Below are 11,348 nucleotides of genomic sequence, written 5' to 3' on the forward strand. Positions count from 1 at the left end.
TGATAAATAACCTATACTGAAGAAACGAGCCGACTGAAACAAGCTTGTTGGAGAGAAAAGTAATAACCTCAGCCGATTCTGATTGTCAGAATTTATGCCTGAAGCTATCCCAAAGCTTTTGATAGGGCTATTAATTTTTTTTCATGAAATAAATGCGCTAATTACTTGAGAAGAGTAATACATTCTACGTAATAGCACTCTGCATTACAAGGCAATGATTACCGACAGTCGGAAGTGAAATTTATGGATTACCCCAGGATTCGAGAAAAGCTCATTGAACATTTAACTGAACAGTAATTCACGCCAATTAGTTGTGCCATACATAAAAAGAAAACAAATCTGAGTTTTGATGGCCTCTTAAATTTAACGCCATTCCGACTATAAAGATAAACAGTATATTGATTTCATGATTTTGGAAACATGTGTGCTGTTAATTGTCATTTCGCCTGAACATTGAACATTTTGATAAGTGATCTAGGCAGTTTAATCTCTTAAATTCCTTTCCTCCCAAGTTGCTGAAAATATATCTTTCTTTCTGAGCTGACCAAACTTTATCCACTTTAATTCTAATATTCATTCGAATTGTTCATTTTTTTGTAACTTTGTCAAGATTTTATTCAGTTTTCGTCGATCGTGTGTCCTGTCATTGTTTTTGAGCGCATCGTACAAGAACAATGACAGTAGCGGTGATTAACACCTTTAAACTTCAATAAACCATTTACACGATGGCGTCATTTAAATACAACGACCGGAGTCCATTTCTTTGTTTGAGGAGTGATATTTCAATTTCGTAATCCCAGAGAAGTTTAAATGATAAAAGCTTATATTTGCACAAGAAAGCAAAACTCTGGATGATGCTCAGGTGAAGTAGTAAAATGACGTCATCTTGCAAATGGCCTATAGTGCACTAATTTTAAAAACAGTACTGGAGATTTAACGAGCGTCCTCTGAAGTTTAAATTGAATAAAAAACTACTCAGCCAGATGTTAAATTTCCATCATTTACTGAGCCTTTAAAGGGAAATGTGCATGATCCAAAAGGACACTTACCTAATGATTCATTTCATTGCAAATAAAAGTAGTATCATCGAAGACCGAGCTGACACAGAGAAATTTACAGAATCAACGCAAACTGCAAAGTCAACTGCGGCACTTCGACAAACGCTGACTGAAGAGCAAACTTCTCATTGCCCCGCGGTTTTCTGTCACCCCCATCCTTGTAGGTAGGTTTAAATTTTAAAACATATCTATAAGTATATCAGGGTTATGCATAGCAAAAAAACACCGCATCAAAATCAAGTGGCAACTCTCTACCCGATAACTGAAGAACTGGCATCCAGTGCGGTAAAGGGCATGTTTTTGTTTAATCAGTTAACTGATTGCTCTTGATGGTTAAGTTTAGTTGTCACCGTACATATGCTCTAGGCCTTGAACACAAAATATTTAGTTGATGCAGTCTCGATCAGTGTCAAGAAAACGACGTTATTTATTCTAGGCGATGAAGTCATTTTATGTCATAGTTAGATAGTGACCGTTTTTCTATGGTCGCTCAGTCTTGGAAGGTGGTAGATTATTTGCACGATGACGTGTTGCTACTACTAGGACCAGAATTCACTTAGTTTTTTTTTCTTTTTTTCTTAAAATTGGTAATTCCAGTAATAACAAATTAATGATCCCAAATTTTCAAAAGAAAAAAAAAACCCCTGAAGGATTCTGGTGGAAGTAGTAGTAGTGGTAGTAGTCGTAGTCTAGTAGGGCTTTTCGTAGTACTAGTAGTAGTAGTAGCAGCGGCATCAACAGCAGTAGTAGTAGCAGTAGTAATAAAATGACTACAAGAGTAGTTAATAGCCTATTGTCTCCTTTTCAGTCATTCATTTGTTCATTTATTTTTTTAGATTATCGGAAATTTATCTTATCAATGCGTTTAATCCTACAGTCACGGCAAGGATGAAAATTTCAAACATCTCTGATTATGGGAATATTTCCTCCTCGCCAAAAACCACAAGCCATCCACCAACAGGTTTAACAACCGCCTCACAAACAATCAACATACTTCTGGCAACCGTAGCCATTATAGGAAACACACTGGTGATTTTAGTGTTCATTCAAGACAAGAAGCTACTAAGGAAATCCTATAACATTTTGATCCTTTCTCTGGCCCTAGCTGATGTGCTGACCGCCGTAACCTTGATCACAAACCCAGCTTTGGTTCTTGGTGACGCGTTCCCCTATCCAAGTAATCCATTTTGGGGGGACATTTTTTGCCGAGTGATCTGGAGCCGATCATTTCTCTTCCAGCTTGTAGTATTCTCTGCGTACATCTGCTTGGCGTTAATGACGGAGCGATGGTACGCTGTGATCAGACCACTCAAATATAGTGACACTTTCAACAAGAAGCGAACTCTCATTTACATCTTGGTTGTTTGGCTATGGTCACTAATTCTCTGTTGTTCCACTCTATTCGAAATAGAATACGTTTCATCTTATCCACCAACTCGACCCTGCAGATGGCTGTTGCTTTGGGGAAAACAACGCGCATTAGTGGGGATAATTCAAGTCTTCTTCAAAATGGTTCTTCCAAGTTCCCTTATGCTGGTTTTGTTCATTCACATGGTGTACAAGACCAGCAAATCTGATGTAGCCTCAGGAGAAAGCAGGGCGAAACTGCGCGGGAAAATGACGCGAATGATCGGTTTCGCTTGTTTTATGCTGATCATTTGTTGGGCGCCCAGTCAGACAAACTTCGCCTTGGCCATGGCGGGAATAACGCGTCTGGATTCCAAACTACACCACGTCCTGTCCCTCCTGGTTTTTATCAACAGCTGCTTGAATCCGTTCATATATGGGATGAGTAACCAGAATTATCGCCGTGGCTACCAAAAGATCTTTGGTTCTCTCATGTGTTGCCGAAAATTGAATAGCAGCGGTAACATGATTACCCCAGGCTCGTGTAAAAGTGGAAGTACCGAGCATGAAAACGCGCATGAAAATGGTGGAGAAAGCTGCTTTTACTTGTCTGAGAGGGACACTTAATCGGCGGAAGCAGATAGTTGGTACTCTTAAACTCGGGAATGATAATAATAATCATAATAATAATAATAATAATAATAATAATAATAATAATAATAATAACCATAATAGTAAAGGCGAAAAAATTTTATTGACAACAATGCTAACTATTAAAATCCTATTTACAATTAATTCGCTTGAAAAAAGAAAAAACTATTCATTCAAAACACTATTTACAATTCCTGTCGATTTAAAAAGCACGTAATTTAGCTTAAAAAGAGTTAGTTAAACAATAATAATAATAGTAATAACAATAATAATAATAACAATAACAATAATATAAATAATAAACTTCATGGGCAGTTTAGGAGAAACACAGCAGAAGAAAGCGATCAAAAGACGTGGGAGTCGCTGAAAAAGGACAAACTAAAGAAGGAGAAGGAGGGTATGATTATGGCAGCCTAAGACTAAGCATTAAGAACTTTAGTACCAAAAGGACATTTGGCAAACAAAATGTGTCTGCAAAGTGTATGATGTGCGCGCGGAGAAACTGATAAGACAGTTATCCATATAAAATCGATATTGGATCGGAGGCACGACAAGATGGCGTAGGCGGGTCAGTCGGAGCTATGTGGAGAGCTGGGTTATGACAGGCCTGGGGATGAAAAATATTACAACTCCATGAGCCAACATCCACTACCAACAAGCTGCAGTGGGACTTCAAAATACACACAACACAACAAGACTGACATTGTGGTATTGGATAAGATTGAACAGAAGTGCCTGATTATTGATATTACTTGTCCATTTTACATCCTAGGGAAAGACAGAGAGTGAGAATATTGAGAACTACCAAGACCTAAAGCAGGAGTTGAAACGGATATGGAAATTGCGCAGCCGGTAACTGTGGTTCCAGTCATAATTGGTGCATTATGAACTGTCTCGAAAGACATAGAAAAGTGTTTCGCAGAGACTGGTGTCACATGTCGTTTAGAATCATTGCAGACAGCATGCTTACTGGGTAGAGCCAGAATCCTTCGCAAAATTTTGGACACATAAGGTCACGGGCGGTGACTTGTTGTTTAAGGAAGACTCCAGCAAAACATTCAGAAGCTGTGTTTAATGAGAATAATAAAAAAAGTAATAATAATAATAATAATAATAATAATAATAATAACAATAATAATAGCAATAGTAATAATAATAATAATAATAATAATAATAATGATAGAAAACATCAAGAAAGTATCAGAAAGAGCTACTGTGACAGAGATCCAAAAGATCTGCATGCTGGGATCTGCACGAATCCTCAAGAAGGTGCTTAGTGTATGAACAGAATGATGACTTGAGGGACTGACGCTCCAGGTGCTTGCTTTGAGCCCGGCTGAAAAAGAACACCAGCAAAGACTGTGACATAAGAGACAATAATAATAATAAACGTCTAAGAAAAGAAGGACATCACCATTCTCTATGACATGCCTATTCCTACGGATAGAGAAATTTCTGCAAACCACCCTGACATTGACCACGACCTGGATCGACTAAAAGCCTTTGATGGTGTGCACCACACCCGGATCGTCAAGAACCTCAAACTCGCCCCACTATCACCCGAGTCATACGGGAAAACATGAAGTGGTGGAAGACGATCCTCCACCTAAACCATGATAAGGGCATTGTGACATTCAGACCTATCGAAATCAAAAGTGGCGTCTATCAGGGAGACTCTCTGTCACCTCTAGTATTTTGTCTTGTTCTTGCTCCTCTAAGTTCCCTCCGGAACAAGAGTGGGTAAATAACACCCCACAAGGAAAGATCATCCACCTCTTCTACCTGGATGACCTGAAAACTTACGCGAAAAATGACGACGAGCAAACGGGCCTCCTGTCCTGCTGGCTTGGAGAAAGACAAGACCCACAGATGGCCAAAAGCAGCTGGCTGCAAGGCAGAAACCGAGCGCTTCATCATCGCATCCCAATATTAAAGCCTCCCAACACGCTGGTACTAACACAATTCAACGACCTCAAGAAGCCTGACATGGACCCAAAATGCAAACTGTGTGGCCTTTTCGACGATACCATTGACAATCTGGTCTCTGGCTGTACATCCACTGCCACAACAAGGCAGTTGCACACGTGCACTGGAAGTTTTGCAAAGAGTTTGGCATTAATGTGAAGGAACGATGGTATAAGCATGAATCCAAGACTGTCACCGTTCTGTGTGGACATGCCCATCCATACTGACGGGACTGTAGCAGCTAATAGGCCGGACATTGTGCTGAAGAACAAGAAGGACAAAACCTGACTTCTCATTGACATGGCTATACCCCTCGACACCAACACCTCTGTCAAAACCACGGAAAAGATTAGAAAATAAATACAAAGACTTGGAAATCGAGGTTTTAGCAAATGTGGGGGCTCAAAACAACAACAGTTCCGCTGGTTATGGGTGCCCTTGGCACCATCAAGAAGGATATTGAAAACTACACCAACAAAATCCCTGACAACGTCATCATTCATGAACTCCAGAAAATAACTCTCCTTTCTCCAGCCCACCTTCTCAGGCGGGTCCTCTCCATCAAGTAGAAACCGTCTTTGCCTCCCAAAGTCCATGGTTTGAACTCGGATGTTGAGAGAGAAAATCACTCGCAATAACACTAGTATATCATATATAATAATACGATAACACTTATACGACAATGAAGAAGTTGACGATCACGATGACGATAACTATGACAATAACGATAATGAAAACGAAAACGATGACGTTGACGGCAATGACGATGATGATGGTGATGATGACGATAATAATGATAAAGTTTCTTTTATTCACGCCGGCAATATTAATAGCACAAAAGCTCGTGGGACCGAGAAGAACCCCAAATGGGCGGAGACAAACTAGTTGGCTATTCACAATCATAATCGAGGATTTGTATTCGGAGCTACAGTGAAAAAATTCCACCTAGCAGTCAAGCTTAGAGGTACTTTGATCAGCACGGCTATAGCATGTTTCGAGGCGCTTTTTCTATTCCGAGTATAGGACCCCCTCGTATATAAGCCCTTCCGTTTACAAGCCGACACCCGTTACAAAGCTATATAAGCCCAGGGTTTATAAGCACAGTGCTCAGGAAAGGTCTTTATAGCACATAACCTTTTCATTTCATTTAAGTGAATACAGAAAATAGAAAAAGAACAGCCCTGATAGCTACCTTATCTCATTTTACAAGCATAAATGTCAATCGACCGAGATTCCGAGGAAAACATACCTTCATCAAAGTTTTTGTGGAGAACTCGTGCAAACGTAGTTTAGAATGAAATAACAAAAAGAATTTAGATTACAAAAGGACATATTTTGAGTTGACGTTATAAATAACTGTAAGATGAACATTAATGCTTGTCAAAATTTAAAAGGCAGAGAGGAACAGCTAAACACGCCGCTACGAGAATTTTTAATGTTACTCATGATGACATGCTCTGTTTTGAAAATTCTGACGTTCTCTTATGATTGGATATTGATTTAACTGAGTTAGTTTCTTTGTCCTTAAAAAACAAAAGCAACAACAAATTTTATTGAAACTCGCCTATAATCAATTAAATATTTTTTTCCCACCCGAAAATAGACTAGGAACTAATCGAGGGGGAGGGAGGTAAAGACATGGTTACATCACAAGGTTCTTGTAGATAGACAAGTTTTTTTTCTGGTTGTATTAGTAGCAATGAATATTTTTGAACTGCTCGCTCGGGGTACCGGCAAAAGGCTGCTTAACAGAGGTTGGCTACTCAAAAGAGGTTCGTCATAAATTAGTACATTTCTTAGCGGTATTACGAAACATCACTTTATCTTGAAACAAACACGCGACGGGAGTGGGATTAAGATTGGTCCATAATCAGTCGTTCTATCACAGTCGGACTGTATTTTACTTCATCACATTTTTAAAATAAGGCCAAAGCATAAAGAGCATCACCGCTTAATAGAGGTGATAACAATATTTAAAGGAGGGCCGCTTAATAGAAGTTTAATTTCCAATTCTTTTCTAAAATTATTTAGGAGCTTTGATAACTGGCCGCTAAATAGACGGTGACCGCTTAATGGAGGCTCAACAGTATTCGAATTTTCCGTGTAAGTAGCGGTGCGAACATGGAAACACGAAACTTTCTGTTGTGTATACATTCAGTTTTAAAGTCGAAGATTTGCGTAAATTCCAAACAACTGGTTTACGAATTTATGTACTAAATTTTGGTTGCTAAATCATTCCAAGAAGATTCCTGCCAGTGGCAACAGTCCTATCTAATGAAAGACAATCTACAGTAGAAGCTCCAAGAGAATTTAATAGATTCCGCCGGCAATTATTGTGTTTAAGTTCAATTAGCGAGATTAATACACGAAGTAATTTGTTATTAATCAAGGTCGATGTAACTTGATTATTTTTTGCATTACATTCCATGTTTGTCGGTTGTGGGTTGTGGGAACTTACAGCGATACTAACGAAGGTCATCACCTTTGTCGTCGAGGGTAAATAAACTTCAATTTGATATACATAGCTTGACTTGCCAAGTTTTGGCCTCGATGCATAATTCGAAAACTCTAGATTGAGCCATCAGCTTTTCTTTCTGGTGTTTAATAGTTTCTATGTAAAACTCTTTGAATATCATTCCCAATTCCCAATTTACTTAATTTACTGTTACTTAACTTTGTGCACGCGGAAAAATGGCTTACCGCGGAGACGTAAATTCGTCCAATATTGACAATTTGAAATTCACACTACCCAATAAAACAATGGAAAAAGCAGCTCTTTTTTGAATTCAAAATTAATCACTGGGAATTACTATAGTCAATAGCATTTAAGCTGATAGTTGAACATGAATATCTGCGTGCGCTTTCCACTGTGAAAGTCAATTTAATTTGTTCCGAAAATCATATGAGTAGAACGGAACTTTTCCTTTTGCTCAGGCTGTCAACCTTATTAGATATCTAGATCTTATGTCACTGAAACACTTGGTTCCTTCACTTTTTCAGTCGCACTTTTTATTCCTCTTATTTATTTAATTTAATTTAGGCTGACTATTTTCCTGACGTCGGGGGTCAGCATTTCTTGCGCATTAGCGGGTGATGAAAACGAAAAAACATTAGCTCAGATCGGAAATTGTCAATGAGAGTGAATCATGTTAAAAGAAAAATCAATCGTGTTTTGATCGCAATTAGAAATGCCATTAAAGGTTCAAAAGATATGATGGCTTAAAGAAGTTAATGATCCAGCTAGTTGTTAATTTCCATTAGGCTAGCTATTATAAAGAGAACGAATCTGTTATAATCCAAGCCGAGACACCGGTACTAGTCGCATCTCTTAATGACCGTCTCTTCGCAGACAGCCCAAATAGAGAGAAATTCGGCTTAGACTAACATTTGCAGTTGGACAATCCAGCAAAACTCAAAACATTTCTTAGTGGACTGTTGGTGACCTCCAAGGGAAGCTAATTTTTTCAGGTATTTATTTCTTTAATCTACGAGCAAAATAGGGAAATATCGAAGTGTCTGAAAACTCGACCCGAGCTTGACCCGATTTAAACCAGGAAGTCGAAGACAAGCTTACATAAAAAGACAGGACGGCATCGCGCATTGTTAGCCTGCTTTTCGTATTCATAAATTAAAGCCTTTATAGATATCGCCAAGTGAATGAATTAGAAATTATTTTACCACACTTTACAACAACCAAGGAGAATTCGTGCCCTCGCTGTTTCCAAGACGAAATAAACCTTGAATGATACTGCCCTATACACTGTATTGCCAATTAGTGGTGTTTTTTGCTAAAGCCAGAAGCATTTTCAAAAAGTATGGAAAACACAGATGCCCTAGAGATTATTTTGCTGTCAAAATCCACAGAAGCACTGAAAAACCTTTTTCCTTAAAGCGCTTTTTCGAAGAAGAGAACCAGACGATATTACCTAGAAATTTCTGTAGAAAGACTAATTAAATAATTCATATATTTTCATATTAGAAAGCTGGGCATACCTAAGTCGAAAATATCCCTGAAATGTTCGGATTCGAAAATAGTTTCGGGAGAAGAGGCAGAAAAGCCTTATGTTTCCGTACCTCTAAATATCGAAAATGTTTATAGGGCGTTCCCGGTACAACGTGATCGACCATCTGCAAAGGTCCGATTACATAAGACCTCGGCGCCAAATACCACCTGAGCGTTACCCACCCACCCCCGCTTTGATCTCTTTGATAAAAAGAAAAGCAATTTAAGGAAGCCATGTTAATGGTTTACGGAATCAGAGTGAAGAAAATATTAATAGCTTTCAGGAAAAGACTAATCACCTTTTTTGCCTACCATTAATGAACCCTTTGCGTAAGAAAGCAGTGCTACTTTTCAAGACAATGCCGAATTGAACTCTTTCAAGTTTTAAACTCAAGAAACAGAACTATTAAATAAGCTAAAATGAGTTTCAGTGCGACTCACGGAGACGGATGAAATTCAGGGTACATAACCCTGCTTTTAAAGTTCACTTAACCAAGACCAAAATGATTTAGGAACCATTAAATTTTGATCGACTTTTTGATTTACTCCCAGTTGTAATGACAGAGATACTTTTAATCGTTACAGACTCTTGAGTTATGGGCTGTCTCCAGTCAAAAATGCATGCAAGACTCACGTTCTGTTTTCATAATCCGAATCAGTTTGATTAAAAAATGAACCGATTTCCCTTCAAAATATTTTTTGGCTGCTGATGACCACCCGAAGTTGTTTATGCAGTTAAGATCAGAAGAAAGGTCGATCAGTTTCAAATATGATTAATCACGGCTGATTTTCTTTGATGCCCTGATTTCAATTCCATTAGCCGAAAACGAGACTAAAACTTTAGTTTTGAATTTTAAAGGTTTTAGGTCTTATTGAAGAATTGTTTTAAATGGAATAAAATTCGATCAGTGGTAATGACAATGGTAATGTCTGGGATTAGAGGACAACAGTGTGTGACGTCTATTTTATTAAAAGCAAGCTCAGCCGTCAGTATACAAAGGCTCTCTCGGGCTGCCGCTATGGGTTTATAAGTTCATAATTTTTCATTGTAAGGGTGATATAAAATTCATGCGAGACTGGCTTTATAATAGCTGATTTTGTTCTCCATTAGCAGAGATTTATTAAAAAGCGACTAAAAGCTTTTACCCTTCGTCAGCGAATGCTTCGAAATATCTGTTAGAATCCGGCTGGCCATAGAGTCGTTCAAAGACGATATTATTTCTAGTCACATCGCAAAACAGCGCTGTCTCCTCGCGGGCAGGCAGGTGTGAGAGACTGAAAAGCCCAGATCAAAGCCAAAAGCACTGGTTCTTTAGCTGGTTTAAAAGACTTAAAATCGTCTGTCACTTCATTGGGCCATCATTTGCCGCGAGACAGTGCTGAGCATTACGGGTTTGTGTTTTAACGTACAATTCAATTAAGCCGAAGTGACCACTACACGTCAAGGACTTGCACAATCACTAAATGATCGAATGTCTGCTTCGATGATTTGTCTGATCTCTAGCTTTGCTTCTAGGTTTAGAGATTTGGAGTTAGAAGACAAGGAACATACTAGATTTTTGTATTTTAGGTTCAACCATTTAGTTTTTGAAAACCTTGACAGGCAGTCACCATAGCCATACAAATTTGTATATGGCCTTTAACCTAACGTGTTCTGTGTTTACATAAAAAAACCGTATAGTCAATTGTCACTAGGTTACTAGTAAAGCAAATTGGAGCCAATAAGCCCGATTTGGAAAAAATCGAGAGCCAACAAACACACACAAAATGAAAGCACTGCTCCAAAAAGAACTTTCTTCATTTGAATGATTACCGGACTAAAGCTTGTGTACTTCTTCTTTTTAGTCGGGCGTGTCAAGTGCCTCGTTCTCCACTAAGACATAATTTCTGCAGATTTCCTTTTAAATCTCGTCGAATATTCATTAGGTCCAAAACTGTCTCCGAACATTCGTTTGGAGTCTTTGCACTATTATTCTTTGAGAGTTTCTCGTTGAGATTTCAAAATGTTTAGTCAAGAAAAAGGGGTTTGATATTATAAACTTAGAGAGATTGCAATTTTCGTTGAGTAGCTTCTTTGGCGTTTACGTGTGGAGAAACTCATGTAGCTTCTTAAACAGCCTCACAAAAAATTGAAATAACCGACATGAAATGACATGACATGAAAGTTTCTTAAAACTGATTTTGGTCCCTAGATAGGGTTAATTAACAATTCTGGACTTTAAAAATGTATCTCCCAAGAAATTTCTTGAAATTTGACTGTCTATTTAATATTTCTCTTAGATCTTAAGGTATTCATCTAACTTGTGATTAAACTTTGGGCAAAG

At 38.3% G+C, this 11,348-nt stretch overlaps 1 protein-coding gene across 1 annotated transcript; it reads left to right on the top strand.

Moving 5' to 3' along the window:
- Window positions 1–1,946: 1,946 nt before the first annotated feature.
- On the top strand, window positions 1,947–3,032 carry LOC140930504 (somatostatin receptor type 4-like). The gene has a single exon (XM_073380225.1). It carries the CDS (start codon window positions 1,947–1,949, stop codon window positions 3,030–3,032), a length of 1,086 nt encoding a protein of 361 aa, XP_073236326.1.
- Window positions 3,033–11,348: the final 8,316 nt, after the last annotated feature.

The sequence above is a fragment of the Porites lutea genome, chromosome 1, assembly GCF_958299795.1.
Source record: "Porites lutea chromosome 1, jaPorLute2.1, whole genome shotgun sequence".
Lineage (NCBI taxonomy): Eukaryota > Metazoa > Cnidaria > Anthozoa > Scleractinia > Poritidae > Porites > Porites lutea.